At 34.0% G+C, this 19463-nt stretch overlaps 1 protein-coding gene across 3 annotated transcripts in view; it reads right to left on the bottom strand.

Moving 5' to 3' along the window:
- FER1L6_1 (Dysferlin, limb girdle muscular dystrophy 2B (Autosomal recessive)) overlaps positions 1-11312 on the bottom strand; it is a 117815-nt gene extending 106503 nt beyond the window's left edge. Inside the window, exons 1-4 of one of the 3 annotated variants that reach the window (XM_051212384.1) lie at positions 10871-11312; positions 3935-4079; positions 1728-1827; positions 773-924 (exon numbers count right to left, since the gene is read on the bottom strand). In XM_051212384.1, coding sequence (XP_051072566.1) covers positions 773-924; positions 1728-1827; positions 3935-4079; positions 10871-10949 — 476 coding nt within the window. In that variant the 5' untranslated portion in view covers positions 10950-11312. Of the gene's footprint in view, positions 1-772; positions 3442-3934; positions 4080-10870 lie in introns of those variants that run through there. The other 2 variants (XM_051212386.1, XM_051212385.1) reach the window with 2 other exon arrangements.
- Positions 11313-19463: the final 8151 nt, after the last annotated feature.

The following is a 19463-nucleotide window of genomic DNA, read 5'->3' as shown; positions in this document are numbered from 1 at the left end:
TCTATGCTCTATGTTTATTTAGAAAATGACTAATTCAAGGTTTTAACGTTTGTTTAAAGATCCTCAATTATATTGAAAGAATAATAGTTGAACGAAGAATATTCTCTTCAAGTTCTACAATTATACATCCAAATTAATAATCCAAATAGTAACCAGGTTTAGGGCAAAGTACATCGTTTAAAGTCAACTGTATGATTAATGTCAGAAGGCATTTTGTGGATATTATAGTAATTTCAATGGTTGAAATCATGAGTCAGTTGAAGCTAGACCACCATGGAAAACCTGGAAGCACTGGACGGCCGTTTCGTCATATTGTGGGACTCCTCAGTAGTGCGCATCCACGATAGGACGAAGCGGCCGTCCAGTGCTTCTAGGTTTCCGATGGTGGTCTAACATCAATCAGTTCATGATCTCAATAAAAAAAATATTTCTTTGGAAAAGCTTGGACCAGATTGCCAGGCAAAACAGTGAAATTACTTCAAATACTTTTGCTGAAATTTTACAAATACATTCTTTCTCTTTAAGAATATTCTTCTTTCATATAATTGTGTTTCACGCACGGTTTAAGACAAATTGATGCTAATGAGAAGAAAATGAAATGAGATACCAGATAACTGATGTATGGAACAAACTTTAATTTTATTCGAAGCATGAATGAGTTTTTTTGTTTTCATAATGTTGTTGAATAATGCATATTCTCAACTAAATGGTACTGACTTAAGTGATGATGAAAAATAAATTAATAGTTTACAAAATAAACAAAATGACCTACCTAAAAGGTGGAGGTTGATCTTGATGAATTTCATATTCTGCATCTTCAAGTCCATAATCTGTGTCTCCTAGCGGATAATTAGCAAGATCATCATCTAGATCACCATGTGTACTATCAGGTGATTGATAACGTAACTCAAATAATAATAATATCTAATGTAATAGTGCGAAAAGAAAAGAAATCATGATTACAATTTAAGCCCTGAATGAGTGAGTTAAGATGATACTAATTAATTACTTAGTAGTGACAAATGTAATGATTTGTAATACTTTAGTGTAACGGAGACATTAGCCAAATTAAAGTTAACATAGAGATATGTTTTGTATTTTATATGAGAGGGGCAAAATCAATCCACAAGATGAGTAACTTAAGTTGCATAAATATTTAAGACCTTTGAGTAATTCCGCCTTATTCGATTTGTCGTCATATTTTATATTTAAAAAATAAACAATACCTAGTGAAATGGGCGATATCAGTCCCATTCACATAGTGATTAAAATTCACTTGTTAGAACATCACTTCAGAACTTTTGAACTTTTTAATTGTCGTCACAAATCAGTATGTGATTACTGATAGCTTAGGAGATGTGTAAAGTTCTTCCAGTTTGTACTTCATATCGTTGGTTAAATTTAGTAAGACAACCATCAAAGAAATAAGACATTCATGCATAATGAAGAGAATGTTACATCTAGGCCACTAAGTTGTACATCCAGTAGTTCCCATTTCAATTTTTTTTCTTTCCGAAGTCATCCCGTGACGGAAAATATAAGTTGAATAATACTGACATACTTGTAAACCATAAAATCAGTAGTAACTAAGTTTAAGAAGAATTCTTAACGTCCTTTCAACAAACCGTCATTAGTCCAGTCTAAATAATACTGACTGACGAGCAGTTGATTGTTCAAATAAAACAATGGTAGTATTTTTTTAAAACGTAAATATCACCAATACTTACGCCAGTTGGATGATTTGAACTATCCACAAGATTTTCTCGAAATATTGAATGTACATCTCGAGTCAGTGGATATAAATTGATTGACAAGGATCCTAGTAAACTGAGATAAAATACAATGAACATTTAGTTGATGATCAGGTTTAATAATTAGCTTTATCACATAAATATATACAATGTTAGATGGCTGAATATAATCAATAGGAAAACCTGTTTGAAAATAACGATTCTCTGCTTGTGGCTAGAACCCATGTCACTCAACATCACATTCAGAGATGTAACTGCTTATTTATTCAGGAGATAAGTTAAGTTTTTTTCGCGTAATCCCAAGTTATTAAGACTAAAGGCCGCATTGGAAGTTGACGGATATGATGTGATCTACACTAAGAGTCAGAGAAACATGACATGTACATTCCCATTACTAATCATAAGTAGGTTAGTAAGAACTACGGAATCTTACACAAATTTAAAGATGTACTTTTTAATCGAAGCACGGAAATTACAAATGAAAAGTTAATTTACATACTTATGGTTGTACAACAGAACCCTATAAATTAAGCTTATCATTCCGAAGAAGGACTGCAAGTGGATGGCGCTCTTGTAGTTTTGGTTGCTATATTAAGCCTACATAGCTTATACTGGCTACCGTACAAGCTAATTTATTCATTCTTCTTGAGTAATATTTCGAACTGTGTTAATTATTTGTAGATCAATCTTGACTACTTTTAATGTAAGCGTATGTATGTGCATTTCTTATCTTACTCATCACATGCCTTGTAACTTATTTTTGGTCTGAATGTAAATATTGATTCACGATTGGCTTTATTGAGTGGGCTCACATGCCTTTTCCGCTGCGTGTCATTACGTTTTTCTCCTATCTCTCTCTCCCATTCGCTTCCTTCGTTCCGTCTTCTCGATTGTCTGTACATATCAACGATTATACGAAATAAACATATTCAAAACTTCATCCTCCCATTTGACTTATTTACTTCCGTTATTCACTAACGCGCTTTAAGTCGATGACTATATACGAGGATTGACGATTTCTATATTTTGATAACTGTCAAGCATGCAATCTAATGGGAGTCAGATTAAGGGCCGCCAAACTCTTAATATTTTACGTTTCATCTTATTCACATCAACTTATCATTAAAAACTAATTTTCAACTACATAACATTGAAGTTAATTTTTTACAATAATACGAGCTCACCTTATTTTGTAGAGTCATATTAACCGCTTATAGTCTAAATCGAGTCTTTAATCAATGCATCTACTGGAGAGAGAGAGAGAGAGAGTCATATCGCTTAGTGGGAGTAACTGGTATAAAGTAATGAGATTTTAGATTCCAGTTTAAGAAAGAAAAACCTGAATATTAAGATTGATAAATCATAAACGACTTGATCATAACATCTTTCTCACCAAGCTTATATGTCCTGAGTTCGAACCCTAACGAATTTGTAGGTTGTTGAGATGCTTCATCCTAAAACAAAACAATTGTCTAGTGTTTTGAGTTTTAAATCGATTGTCAAGCTAAAATCAATCCTTGATGTAAACTATAAACAGCTCACTTGGTATTGTTTGGCTTGTATCTTCCCATTGAGGTTTAAGACTGCAATTGATCAGTCTGTTATCGACATATGCACATACTGTGGTATGCCTCGATATTGCTTTAATTCATAAGCTTTTCTTAAGCAATGATGGATGGTGGCTAGCAGTGGAATTCAGGACGCGCGTTTCATCCTATTCAGGACTCGTTAGCTCGATGTATCTGCATCGCAGAGTTGATGTTCAATCTGGGACTCGAATCCAGTACCATTCGCTTCAAACGCCGTCGCGTTATCCACTCAACTACTGAGTCCTGATAGCCACTTGCTTGTGCAACGGGGTGAATATAAATTCACTTGGTATCGTTTGGCTTGTATCTTCCCATTGAGGTTTAAGACTGCAAGTGGCTATCAGGACTCAGTAGTTGAGTGGATAACGCGACGGCGTTTGAAGCGAGTGGTACTGAGTTCGAGTCCTAAGGTGAACATCAACTCTGCGATGCAGATACATCGAGCTAACGAGTCCTGAATAGGATGAAACGCGCGTCCTGAATTCCACTCTTAGACACCAACCATCATTGCTTATAAACAGTTCATTTCGTAGACTAACTACTCAAAACAATTATTTAAAAAAAGATAATTACATTGAATACAATAGAATCTACCTATCTGGTAAACCTTTTCTTATTTGATAAGCTTTTAAAATTAATACATCTTTATCATCCAATGAACGACTAACTGGCCAACTAATACGTTGTCCAAAATAAACACTATCATGTCCAGTAGCAATTCTTGAATTCAATTTAGCCTCTGTTTTAATTTTTTTAAAAACAAGACAAAACATAGATTTGAAAATAATAAGCAAAGCAAAACAGTTACCAAAAGAATAGATTATGATTATTTCATTCGAGATAACTATGACTTAATCAAATGTTAAATTGTTATGTTATAGAGAATAATAGTTAGATTTACATTAGTAGTAGTACTTACCAATATTTATACGAATAGTTTGACAGAAATTGAATGTTGAATATGTTAAAGACATTATAAATGAAAACTTTGTTTGAAATAGACAAAGAATGATGGTGGCTAACACAGTGGAATCCAGAACGTGAGTTACATCTTATTTTGAGACTCATCAGCCAAATGTACCTGTATTCCAGAGTTGATGTTCACTCTAGGACTCAAACCAATTACCGTTCGCTTGTTTGAAATAAAATTAACCATTGAAATTTAAATTAATTCCGATGTTTAATTTCACCAAGCTTGTCTAGACTTCATTAGGGTAATAATCAAATTCGGACTTTGATTATTAACTAAAGTCAGTCAATGATGTTGACTATGAAATCCAGAAAAATATCAACAAACTATTTACACTTATTATTCAGGTGCTCACTAGTAACTAATTTCGAGAGGTAATTCCGATGTTCTAGAGAGAAGCCATGACTATTGGAGTTCAACCATGTCAAATGTAAGACAGTAAGGATACTAGATGATTATACAATATTATGAACTAATGAAAGTCAAATATGTGAACCACTGAATTCTGGCTCAAATGTATAGAATCTAAGCGTTCTCACAAGAAACCAAAGGTCCTGAGTTCGATCACTGATGTCGAGGTCGTGAATGCACACTGATAAGGAATCCCTTAAATAGGGTGAAGCAGTTAGTCAGTGCCTACTCGTTTATATTGGTTGTCTAACTAAGATCAGTCAGTTATATTAATAAATAAATTCAGAAAAATTTCTTTAACTCGTGTTGTAGTATACTCTTATTCTATTAGAAAACCCACAAACACCTCTGTTAATATTTCCAGTTTTGCCGTTCGAAATAGGCGAAAACATGACCAGAATAATAAGAAATAAAGGTGAAAGTATATTATACTGACAACTATGAGTGAACCAATGAGGTTTAAGATAGAGCATCGTATATTGTTGCACTAAATTAAAAGCGTACCGCCAGATAGTTTATAGTTTGTGATTAACTAAGTAAACATTGGCAACATCTTACAACTAAAATGTTCGAAACCGATAAAAAATATCTTCTATACAACTGCCTAAGCTAAATCACAATAAATATTTTTCCTGATACGTGCTAGAATGAGGGTCCCGGGTTCGATTCCCGTGTACGGGATCGTGGATGCAAACTCCTGAGGAACCTCATACGAGGACGAATAAACATTCCAATGCTTCTGAGTTTTCAATATTTTTTTAAGTTGATTGGTTCAAGAATATAATATAAATCAATAAAAGAAATCAAATAATAGAATATGGAACCAAAACATGCTGGGACGGCTGTTAAGGTCGTAGAAGGATGAAAGATTGTACATTATCTCTCCGCATACAGAGTTCAGGCTTGAGTAGGTTAAATCAAAATGTTCCAGCTTTAGTAAATTATTTGGTTGAAAAGCAAATTTTCATCGTTGAAATCTCTTTTTGCTTTATTAAATTAGGTTTGTATGATTGTGAGATGTGTTATGCTAATTTCCTTACTTGGTATATTGTAGAATAAATGGACAGAATTTACCTAATTTCATATTCTGTAACTACAGTGACCATCTGTTTTTTCATTCAGTTGCTTGTTATGAAGATACACGCTTAAGATATCAGATCATTCATTACAGGAAGCCTTGAACTAAAGTTTAATGTTAGACGACCTTCAAAATCTATCTGCAATCCTAACAGAACTAATTTTCCTTCCTAAAAATTGGAATCTGTATCACTCAATGTCACATCTAAAGTAATTACCATATCAGTAACAAAAATAGTTTCATTTGAAGATATTTTGTGAAGATTGGTTTAATTAGTAGGTTATACTGATCATGGATTGATCTTAGTTGTGGTACTGCTGAAAAATAGGGAGGATTACGCAACTGTTCCAGCCTAACACGAGGCTTCTTGGCAGTTTGCACCAGAAATACCAAAGGGGAACGAACCCATGACCTTCAGGTCTCACTGGATCGATATTCAGTTGTACAATATTAAATTAATCCATAATTTTGCATGGATTTGATAATGCTAACTAATCTCTTAGACAGTGTAACTTTCATTTTATTTCCATCACAATTATCCTAAATGATACTCTGAGCTAATCAGATCTAGGCCACATAATTGGTGAGAGATGTTCATTCAAGTAGCTGGTCGGAGTCATGTTTCGCAAGCGTAGATATTAGTAGTTGTATATTAGTAATCACTAATCTTGATAAATAATTCATTAACAACTCAATAAGATTAGTTTTAACAAACTGCCATCGAAACAAAATGGTTTAACAGTACATTTGTTGTTTGTGTGTGTGTGATGATGATGATGAATGACTAGTGATCACATGTTGTTTATTAATGCGTCAACATATTAAAATAAACTTCAGTAATTTTGTGTACGTAAACAACTATTATTGTATTTCATTGTGAAATCCTATCAAGAACTGTAACTCTGTTAAGTAAATAATGAGTCTTCTTCGTATTTCATAAAGTTATACCATTTTTTTCATGCTTTATACAGTGTGATAACATGTTTTTGGAAAATATTAGATATAATGTAATTAAATGGTTCTGGTACTAAACATTGTACCTGTAAGATAAACAAGCAGGCGAACTATGATAACTAGACAGAGGTAGGTGAACGTTAAGCCATTAAGCTAACTATCTAAAGGAGGAAAGAATAATTTCATGTATTCTCTGCTGAAGTATCGCTAAGATACTTGACCGAATACCATCTAGAAACGTTTAAAGCCACCAAGACTAGCAGAAATGCGGAATGTCTATATAACAGTTATTTACCGCTACAAATTGAACATTGTACTGTAATGTGCTAGTTTTTTGACGTAATTTTGAGAAATATATTATTTAGTTTATCATTAGTGACAAAGCAATGAGTAGGGGGGTTGATTATAACCCGTATTCGAAATTTACTTATTTGACAGAGTAATAATGAAATAGTGATATCTTAAAACTAGTATTCAACCAAAATACTAGTTATCTCACATTTTGACAAATATAACTTTTAACATATCTGTTCTTACTACAATATAGAAAGCTTATCAAATCAGTGACATAATATATTTTTGTAGCATTTCTTCTCTGATTCATACCATTAAATAGTAATCTGTGCTAAATTGATGCTAAAAATCGTTTGAATCATAAACTTAATTTGACTGGGGAACCACCGTAACTAATAAACACTGAATAACTATTCCATCTTAAAGTGGAACTAAACAGAAGCAGGAATATATAAGATCACGTACAGGATTAAACCTAACCACTGACTGACTTTCTCTCCATGTAGTAGTCAATGATGGGTTAAATTACATTTTAAATTTTATTGATTACTTCCAAGTCCTGAGCTGCATTTACTATTGACAATAAATGTTAATTCTTTCCTACTTAAATGCTGGTTAATTGGTTCAACAGTTAATATGGTTATTAAATGAAAATAGGACTTTTAAACTAATATTCAGTGATTGGACGTTATCTGTCGAAAGTCACGAACCTAAATTAAGGATTATTTGGTCAAAGTTTCTCAATGGGAATGTTTGTCGTCTCTCCAATAGATTACAGGAAAAGTATTCATTTATTTGATATTACAGAACTCACAAGCTCTATCTAATATGAGATCCATTCTTGCTGATCGCCTTCAGTTTATGTTAGAAAAATTTGCACCATAATTTCAAATCACTTAGACTATTTAGTTATATAACAAACTTCTTTAACAGAATTCCAATAGCACTAAAAACCAGACAATATGACAAACCAATTGGTAGACAACAAATTTTTTTCACTTAGAAAATTAGTATAGATTTAATTACTTTTTTTGGAATATATATTATTCGTATGTCTTAATTAAAATATTCAGCCGACAACCCTGAAATAGGAAATAGAGGGGGTTAAAATCTGTTATCCAATGTTTAAAAGTTCGCACCATGTAGGTAATTACTGTTCTTAAGAATATTTTAAGATGAAGTAATTTCAAAGTATGGATAATTAGTTTGATTAGCGTAAACCAAAAGATAAAAACATTTGGCATATAAAGTGTAAGGAACTGGATTGGATTCCCAGTGTTAATATCAACACTGGGATCCAAGTATATATAACTGATGAGTCCCAAATGGGACGAAACACATGTTTTAAATTCATCTGCTAATCACTAACCAACTTTATTTAAAGACCAGAAAAAAACTATTTCTTAAGAATGTAACTGTTGAATTGAAGTCAGTTATGAAATTCTATACTCATAAATATTTGATTATAGGAATAAATTATGTAACTTATTATAATAAGATATCATAATAAAAAGTTGAGCAGTTTTTTTGACGATTATCCATTCGAAACTGTGAGTAGGTCTATTGATGAGAATGAAGAAGATTCATAGAATTTATGGATGTTGGAGAATTCAACACCACCAAAATATTTATAACTGGGATTCTTATACAAACTAACCTCAGTACCCCTTTAATAAGTAGTTAACATATCACTATTTTCTTTCATAAAATGATTCAGATCATGGTTAGATGATATTTATTTGAAACAATGACATATTCGTATATTCATATTCAAATTCATCTGCTGAAATAAACGGTGTCACTATGCGATAATTTAAGTGTTTTCATCGGAAATGCCTTGAGATGACTGTTTTAGAAATTGTATTCACATTGTTTTCTTTATTATTATCAAAATGGGTTTTGTGGAGACTTTTTAGAAATTTCACTGGTTGAAATCATGAGTCAATTGAAGCTAGGCCACTATGGAAAACCTGGGAGCACTGGACGACCGTTTGGTCCTAGTATGGGACTCCTCAGCAGTGCGCATCCACGATCCCGCACCCCGCGAGATTCGGACCCAGGACCTATCAGTCTCTCGCCAGGCGCTTAACCAACTAGACCACTGAGCCGGCTGGCATCCAACGGTGTTAATGTCTAACTTCAACCAATCCACGAAGTTGCGCCACCGTACACTATTGTCTTCAGTGAGTTCCTATCTTTGTCTCCTCTTAACCTTCATTCCAAGTCTAGCTGACCTTTTATTTTTATGTAGAAATGTTCTTAACAAGTACATTATATGTGATCAGATTATTTGAAATGTATTGCGATAATATATCATCGTATAGTTCTGCTAATCTTCATTTCCTTATTACACTAACCGAAGTTTATCAAAGGAACTAATTGCTTCAAATGGATTGATTTTAAAACTTGAAACTACTTACTAGTTAAATGAATATAGAAACGGTTACTAAGGAATTAAATCTACTGGGTTTTTTATACATGAAATAATCAAATCAAACAATTTCACCGAGTCGTTTGTTAGTTTAAAAAGAAAAACAAGAAAGGGTAATGTAGGATAACAGTATAGATTACATAGCAACCGAAAACTAGTCACTTCTCCTACTACTACTATCCTAATAATAAATTCAGAAATTTCGATAGAAAAAAAAAATAAGAAGATAAAGTTAATCGGTGAAAATGTGGTGTATTTGTGCTATACGTTTCGAGAAATCTGGTCATATACATTTATATTTCTTAATGGTTGAATTCATGGGTCAATTGAAGCTGAACCACCACTGAAAACCTGGAAATACTGGACGGCTGTTACGTCCTAGCATGGGACTCGTCAGCAGTGCGCACCTACAATCCCGCTTCGCGAGATTTGAACCCGGGACCTATCGGTGTCGTGCATGAACGTTTAACTTCTAGATCACTGCTAAGGTGTCCAACAGTTTTAATGTTTAAATTCAACCAATCCACGGGGAGTCCCATAGTAGAACGAAACTGCCTTCCAGTACTTCCAGGTTTTCAATGGTGGTCTAGCTTCAAATAACTCATTAATTCAACTACTAAATTACTATAATATTCATAAAATCCCTCTCTGAATATATATATACTTATCAAAGTATTTTATATGAAAATTAATAAAGGTCAATTATATAAAATACACCAAATTTATCAAATCAAATCCGTTTTATTATTGTTCTATCAAAATTTATAAAAACGACTAATTACTTTAGATTTTCAGAAATCCAAATTGTCGATGAGTAGTTAGTCCTTAGAAGTCTTAAACTAGGACAAAATAACTACCCTGTATTCCTTAGTTTTACTCCGTCAGTCTTTTTTTTAGAATAAATACTCTCAAAGTTTCAATGACTTCCCTCATATTACTTATCTATATTTGATGGTTAAAATATGACGTGAATCATCAACTGATAATCATTACTTCTTAAAGTTGAATTCATGAGTTGATCTAAGTTAGACCACCATTGAAAACTTGGAAGCACTGGATGGCCACCTCATCCCAGTATGGGACTCCTCAACAGTGTACATCCACGATCCCACCTCGCTTGCGAGCACTTAACGTGGTATCTAACGGTGTTAATATCTAACTACAATTGATCTTTCACAACTATTCATCCATTGTGTAAGGTAGATACCTGTCTCTATCCAACTCTAATGATCACGGTTTCTCAGTACTTCCAGGTTTTCAAAAGTGGTTTAGTTTAGATCGACTAATGAATTCAACCATTATATTTTACTATAATCTCCACAAAACCCCCCATTCTCATAATAATCATTAATTTATCTATATTTATATTGAATTAATTTATCATAAACTTACCTCGAAATAAAACTTTAATTCTACGATCCCCTTTACCAGTTAATCCAACTAAATATTTAAGATCCAAAATTAAAGACATTTCAACAATAATCTATCCACTATAAGTAATATTCCAACAAAAGTATTGATTTTGGTATCATTCAAAATGAATAAAGATTAATTTTGTAAACTTTCACAGTCATCACTAACATAGTAGAAATACCTACTCAAATATGTATAATAATAATAATAATATGAATGTAATAAGTATTATATGAAAGTGTTCAGCAGTCAGTATACTTGTATATGTATTTATTTATATGTAATTCTATACAACTATGTATACATATAAGTGTATATGAATGAAACTGTCTTTCACATAGAACTCTTTTGTTTCTTTCAATTGAATACCATTTTTATACTTTTAGGAATGGTGTCAATACATTTATGAATCACGTGTCCACTAGTAATAATAATAATAACAATAATAATAATAGATACCAATTGTAAGCTGATCAAATAGTATTGAACCAATATTAGTTGTGATACACACATAAACACAATAATGATAAATGCATATAGAATGATGAATATTTCTTTTCTCGATTAATCAGGACAATTTAGATTTCATCATTTTGAGAAATCAATATGTGTAGGATTTTTCTTCTTTATTTTGATTAATAACATGCAGTAATTTAGAATTTATGGTTGTTTCTCATTTGGTTATTTGATTGACTGTATGATTATTAAATTTGCTTACTTAGGCCTGTTACTAAAAATGAAGCATAGGTCATCGACAAGTATTCTACAACAAACTCTGTCCTACGCATTCCTTTCCAGTAATATCCAATTGTGATTCATTCTTCTCATATCTCTCTCCATTTCTCAGCACAATGTGTTCTGTGGTCGTCCTCTCATCCTTTGTTTAGCATTGAGGATAGCAAGTAGGGGCTTGCCCTGGAAAGCAGTTCAGTGTTTCCCTCAATGTGTATCCTATCCACTTCCAGCCACTCTTCCTGATCTCTTCCTCCACTCGAATCTGATTTGTTCTCTCCCACAGTAGGTTGTTGCTGATAGTGTCTGACCAACGGATGCGAAGTATTTTGTGTAGACAGCTGTTGATGAACACTTGTATCATCTGGATGATGGCTTTCGTAACTGTCCAAGTTTCCACCCCATACAGTAGAACTGTCTTGATATTTGTATTGAAAATTCTGACATTTGTGTTGGTTGACAGTTGTTTCGAATTCCAGATGTTCTTCAGTAGTAGATATGGTGCTCTTGCTTTACTGATCCACGCCTTCACATCTGTATCAGATCGACCGTTTTCATCAATGATTCTGGCCAGATATGTAAGGGTTTTAACATGTTCTAAAGCTTCTCCGTCAATTGTGATTTGATTTGTGTATGTTGTGTTGTATCGGAGAATCTTTCTTTTCCCTTTGTGTATGTTGATACCTACTGCTGCTGAGGCTGCTGCTACATTGGTCGTCTTCTTCTGCATTTGTTGTTGCGTGTGCGATAGAAGAGCCAGATCATCTGCAAAGTCTAGATCGTCCTGAATATTTTCCTAGTAAGTGTAAAATATCAATAGTTTTACCTCTTATTTAAATTAGATTTAATCATCAGTCATTTGTCTCATAATAATTTCCATTGTAATCATGACGTCTTTTTTCTACTTTTAAAATAAAGCAGTTTAGTTAATCAAATCATTTATTTTTCATCATAATAGATGAGACAACAATGAAACTCTGCCAATATTCTACAGATAGTCATATGCTGATTGCTTAATTAACAATGATACTATTAATATGTATTGTTCTTATCAAAAACCTAAATGTGATGTTATTCTTTTAATCAACAAGTTTTGATTCAATTCATTGTTAATAATAATAATTAAGCAACAAAAATACATTTTAACGGTTGAGATCATGAGTCAATTGAAGCTAGATCACAATGGAAAACCTGGGAGCAATGGATGGCCTTTTCATCCTATTATGGGACTCCTCAGTAGTGCGCAGCCACAATCCCACCTCGCGAGATTTGAACTCAGAACCTACCGATTTCGCGCGCGAACGCTTAACCTCCCGCAATAGGACGAAACAGACGTCCGGTGCTTCCAAGTTTTCCATCGTGGTCTAGCTTCAATTGACTTATGATTTCGACTATTATAATTCCTATAATATTCACAAAAACCCCTTCTGATACTAAAAATATATTTCTCTAAAATTCTCGGCGGTGTTGAATTTTGTTCTTCAGAATGACAAATATTTCAATGTGAAACTGAGTACTGTTATCACTATGAAAAGTCATACGCAAATAAGATAATTCGACTCTTCAAATCTGCTTAGCTTAATGATGAATTTTTCATTGCCTTCCTAGACTACATCATCAGTGTATACTTTTAGAAATGGTTATCGCTAACAATATTGCATGATTGTGGCATTATATTGTTAATTGATTTGATTTGGAATTGTATCTATGGAAACCAACCTAGTAGTCTTGACTTTTAAGCGTTTACGACGAAGTCGAAAGGTGCTGGTTTAGATCCCACGTAGGGTTGTGGCCACTCATTGATGCTGATTTGAACACATAAATATTGGTACAAAGTTGCACCAAATGTATATGGGCCACAAAAGTCACTTGGTTTGTGTGTGAGCTGTGATACTGTCCGGGTGGCAAAACCGAAACAGGTGGTTTTCTTGGAGGCCACACCCGGAGCCCTCGACCTACCGGTTTGATCCACAAGTCAGTGGAGCGACGTAACGATATGCAGTCCCATGGTAGCCGGTGACCAATAGTTGGTTCATACGCCATTTGTTCCTTCAGGATACTATTGGTTGACAGTTGTTTTGAATTCCAGATTTTCTTCAGTTGTAAATGTGCTGCTCTTTATTAAATTTATTACTTAGTAATAATTTAATGTAGATAACTCGATTGTATAAGAGGTCACTCGTTCTCTGGATAGTTCAATTGTAAGGTCATTAATATGATAATGAGTGATGTTGTTTAGAATCCAACAAAGAGAATCAGTTATTTCAAGATTGTAGAATGTTGTTATTAATGAGTACTGATTAATTTGTAAAGTACTGTCTATCAGGGTATTTTTGTCAAATATCTTCAACTATCTAATATCAGTTAAGAGCAAATTAATCATAAGGTATTGTTAGATGAAAGAATAATGAAAATCAAGAAATTAATCAGTTATTGTTTGCTTAGATGTTGAAAATGTAATCTCCAAATTAACATGAACTCATCATCGACCTAGTGTAATTTATTGGTATTTTCTCATTGACGTTTAAGACTACAATTGATCAGTCTCTTGTTGGCATATGTACATTCTGTGCGGACTATCTCGATATTGCCTGAAGTCACAAGCTTTATAAGTAAAGATGGATAATGGCTAGCAGTGAAATTCAGGACGTGCATTTCGTCCTATTTAGGACTCATCAGCTCCATGTACCTGCATCTCAGAGTTGGTGTTCAATCTGGGACTCGAACCCAGTACCGTTCGCTTCAGGTGATATAGCGTTATCCACTCACCTACTGAGTCCTGATAGCCACCTGCTTTTGCAATGGGCTGAAGTTATATTCACTTGTTATTGTTTACTTGTATCCACCCGTTGCTATTTAGGACAATAATTGATTGTTAAATGGCTATTGGTAACTGACGTGGTATAAAGTTATTTTCAGTTATATGAAGATTTTATTCATTTGAGGCTAGTTAAGCTCATTTTTGACGAAATTTTATAGTCGTTTAACTGCTTATAAATTATTTCTTTCTAGTTCATGTAATTTTTAATTTGATGATCACAGTTTTATTGACATTCTTAATTAGCTGGATAGCATCAGAGAGATTTCCTTGATAACAATAAATTGCATTTCTTTGAAAAATGAAAAATATGTGTAGATTTTATTTATTCTCAGTAGTTATTCTCAGATGAGCAATTGTTGAAAAAACGGAGAACATTGGACATCTGCCATATCCTAGCATTGTACACCTCATGCCCTGGGACGACCAAGGGTGAGGATAGTCAGCTCTCCCTATCGAAATGCTCTCATATGACCATGTACATATAACCACTGCCAACGAAGTCCTACTCACTAAATTCTCACGGAATTACTGTTGTTTACGAAAATGAGAGGACGAAAAGCGAGTGTCTGACGCTCTAACCGAGTTGGTGGACACGGAGAGTCCAAATAAAGGAGTTGGAAACCCTGATTCCAAATCAATGGTGCGCATGAGCTCCAGTATCCTGAAGGAACAAATGGCGTATGAACCAACTATTGGTCACCGGCTACCATGGGACTGCATATCGTTACGTCGCTCCACTGACTTGTGGATCAAACCGGTAGGTCGAGGGCTCCGGGTGTGGCCTCCAAGAAAACCACCTGTTTCGGTTTTGCCACCCGGACAGTATCACAGCTCACACACAAACCAAGTGACTTTTGTGGCCCATATACATTTGGTGCAACTTTGTACCAATATTTATGTGTTCAAATCAGCATCAATGAGTGGCCACAACCCTACGTGGGATCTAAACCAGCACCTTTCGACTTCGTCGTAAACGCTTAAAAGTCAAGACTACTAGGTTGGTTTCCATAGATACAATTCCAAATCAAATCAATTAACAATATAATGCCACAATCATGCAATATTGTTAGCGATAACCATTTCTAAAAGTATACACTGATGATGTAGTCTAGGAAGGCAATGAAAAATTCATCATTAAGCTAAGCAGATTTGAAGAGTCGAATTATCTTATTTGCGTATGACTTTTCATAGTGATAACAGTACTCAGTTTCACATTGAAATATTTGTCATTCTGAAGAACAAAATTCAACACCGCCGAGAATTTTAGAGAAATATATTTTTAGTATCAGAAGGGGTTTTTGTGAATATTATAGGAATTATAATAGTCGAAATCATAAGTCAATTGAAGCTAGACCACGATGGAAAACTTGGAAGCACCGGACGTCTGTTTCGTCCTATTGCGGGAGGTTAAGCGTTCGCGCGCGAAATCGGTAGGTTCTGAGTTCAAATCTCGCGAGGTGGGATTGTGGCTGCGCACTACTGAGGAGTCCCATAATAGGATGAAAAGGCCATCCATTGCTCCCAGGTTTTCCATTGTGATCTAGCTTCAATTGACTCATGATCTCAACCGTTAAAATGTATTTTTGTTGCTTAATTATTATTATTAACAATGAATTGAATCAAAACTTGTTGATTAAAAGAATAACATCACATTTAGGTTTTTGATAAGAACAATACATATTAATAGTATCATTGTTAATTAAGCAATCAGCATATGACTATCTGTAGAATATTGGCAGAGTTTCATTGTTGTCTCATCTATTATGATGAAAAATAAATGATTTGATTAACTAAACTGCTTTATTTTAAAAGTAGAAAAAAGACGTCATGATTACAATGGAAATTATTATGAGACAAATGACTGATGATTAAATCTAATTTAAATAAGAGGTAAAACTATTGATATTTTACACTTACTAGGAAAATATTCAGGACGATCTAGACTTTGCAGATGATCTGGCTCTTCTATCGCACACGCAACAACAAATGCAGAAGAAGACGACCAATGTAGCAGCAGCCTCAGCAGCAGTAGGTATCAACATACACAAAGGGAAAAGAAAGATTCTCCGATACAACACAACATACACAAATCAAATCACAATTGACGGAGAAGCTTTAGAACATGTTAAAACCCTTACATATCTGGCCAGAATCATTGATGAAAACGGTCGATCTGATACAGATGTGAAGGCGTGGATCAGTAAAGCAAGAGCACCATATCTACTACTGAAGAACATCTGGAATTCGAAACAACTGTCAACCAACACAAATGTCAGAATTTTCAATACAAATATCAAGACAGTTCTACTGTATGGGGTGGAAACTTGGACAGTTACGAAAGCCATCATCCAGATGATACAAGTGTTCATCAACAGCTGTCTACACAAAATACTTCGCATCCGTTGGTCAGACACTATCAGCAACAACCTACTGTGGGAGAGAACAAATCAGATTCGAGTGGAGGAAGAGATCAGGAAGAGTGGCTGGAAGTGGATAGGATACACATTGAGGAAATCACTGAACTGCGTCACAAGGCAAACTCTCACATGCAATCCTCAAGGTTAAACAAAGGATGAGAGGACGACCACAGAACACATTGTGCTGAGAAATGGAGACAGATATGATAAGAATGAATCACAATTGGATATTACTGGAAAGGAATGCGTAGGACAGAGTTTGTTGTAGAATGCTTGTTGATAACCTATGCTACATTGGTAGTAGCAAGCCTAATTAAGTATCTAAGTAAGGAATATATTCATGGAAAAATATGAAATAATGGAAGTTACTACGTTAACATTTAAAACACCGATGTATGTTAAACTAATGTTTATTTAAAGTAAATGTAAACAACAACGTTCCATGAATTACAAATGCCGTACTATTATAGTATCTCTCCTATAATTAATTTAGCTTACATTTAATTTTGTCCACCCCTTCAATTGATGTATTTAACAGACAGTTTTATTTGGACAGTAACAATTTATCCATTTATTATTAATATTATTATATATGTATAAAAATGTACGCCTGATCACATGTGGCAGCCTATGCACATATTCCTCTCTCTAGGTTAAATGTTAATCGCTTAAATATCTCTCTATGATTCATTCACTTTCCGATACATATATACATATATGTGCTTGAATCCCATTAACTGCCTCGCTTCGATTCAATGCGATTTGACGGGGAATCCGCCTCTGTATTCGCTTGCTTGCGCGTATTAGCCTTTCAAGTCGAATTCGCTTGATGTGCTTGTGGCTTTGTTATCTGCGCTATCCAGCAATAAACTGTTGTCAGAGCTTTGTGTCGCCTTTTTAATTCATACACCGTTGGGATTTATTTAATAACGGCTATCAGGGTGACTGATATATCGAATGATATCTAATAATTAACTACAATATTTAATTATGTCTTATCTTGAAATTCGTCAAACACAATAAATTCTAAATGACCTGTAGATTTTAATAAGAGCAGATGAACAACCAAAGGACTTACTCAGTCCTTACCTACGGCTATTGCTCCTTGTGGAGGAGCATAGACCTCTCACCAGTGTTCTCCATCCATCTCTGTTCTCGATAATCCTTTCCAGTTGTTTCCAGTTGCTATTCAACCTTTTCATGTCTGATTCCAAATCTCGTCGTAGTGTGTCCTTTGGTTTTCCTCGTTTCCTTTTCCCTTCAGGATTCTATGTAAGCGCTCGTCTCGTGATTCAGTTTAATGATTTCCTCAGTGTATGTCCTATCCACTTCTTTCTAAGTCACACTTATTTTGTAAAGGTTGGATACACCATCTAGCTGTTCAAGCTAATCTGGGAGGTTAGTATGATCAAAAAATGAATCTATTTATTTCATGGAACTAAATAAAATCATTACTTAGCCCATATCCATCTGTTTATCATCAAATGGACCATTATCTTTTAACTAATTCAAAACTCAGCTGAAATGCTTAGGATTGAATAGATTTTTATAGTTCATACCAATTTGGGAATTTCTAGCTGTAACTTGATGCTTAATATTTTACTAAAGTTGTATCTTTTTATTGTTGAATATTATGTTGGAAACTATGAAATTTTCTTAAGTTTTCGAATGACATCATTTGTCCATCTTTGCTTATAATGCTTATGAATTAAGGCAATATCGATGCAACACGCACAGCATGCAAATATACCAACCCGAGACTGATCAAACATCAATGGGAAGATTCAAGTAAACAATACAAAATGAATTTAAGATTCACCTCATTACACAAGTAAGTGGCTATCAGGACTCTGTACTGGGTTCGAGTCCCAGAGTGAACATCAAGTCTGATATGCAGATACATGGGGCTGACGAATCCCAAATAGGAAGGAACGCGCATCTTGAATTCCATTGCTAGCCCCTATCCATCTTTGCTCATAAAACTTCACTTGTCCTTTTTTCGACTTAATTTTTTTGTAATCAGATAATTTAAAATTGGTAAAATTCTATCGTGATGCGTTGTTGTAGGGATTTGGTGAGGTTGTTTCATATTATTAATTGATGACAATTTTATCTAAGTTCAATTATTAGTTTCAACCATTTGTCACCACCTGATTAATTTTACATAATTGTTATACTACTTATAGTAGACACGTTTTGTAAACAAAATTTGTTGGCTTTGTTATCGTGCAATAAATAAACCAGACTTCAAAAAATCCATAATAATTAATACTAATTCAGAGAAGTCAAAATCGCCTATGATACTTGGTCATAAATATTTATTTATTTATGAGTACACTGATTTTCAAGTGATATTTTATCCCTATCTACTAAAATGACGAAGTTATCGACAGAAGTCTATGGAATATGTTAGCACAATATCGCGTGTTGAGTGAAGTTAGACTTGAACACCATTGGGCCTCGGTTCGGTAGTCTACAGTTTAAGCATACGCTCTCAACAAAGAAGGTCTTGAGTTCTATTCTTAGACGTGGGGTTGTGGATGTTCACTTCTCAGAAATCCCATACTAGGGCAAAACGGTTATATACTGCTTCTAGGTTTTC

Source organism: Schistosoma haematobium, chromosome ZW, assembly GCF_000699445.3.
Source record: "Schistosoma haematobium chromosome ZW, whole genome shotgun sequence".
In the NCBI taxonomy this organism is placed as follows: Eukaryota; Metazoa; Platyhelminthes; class Trematoda; order Strigeidida; family Schistosomatidae; genus Schistosoma; species Schistosoma haematobium.
The sequence above is the reverse complement of the archived record's forward strand: the minus strand, read 5'-3'. Positions and strand labels throughout refer to the sequence as shown.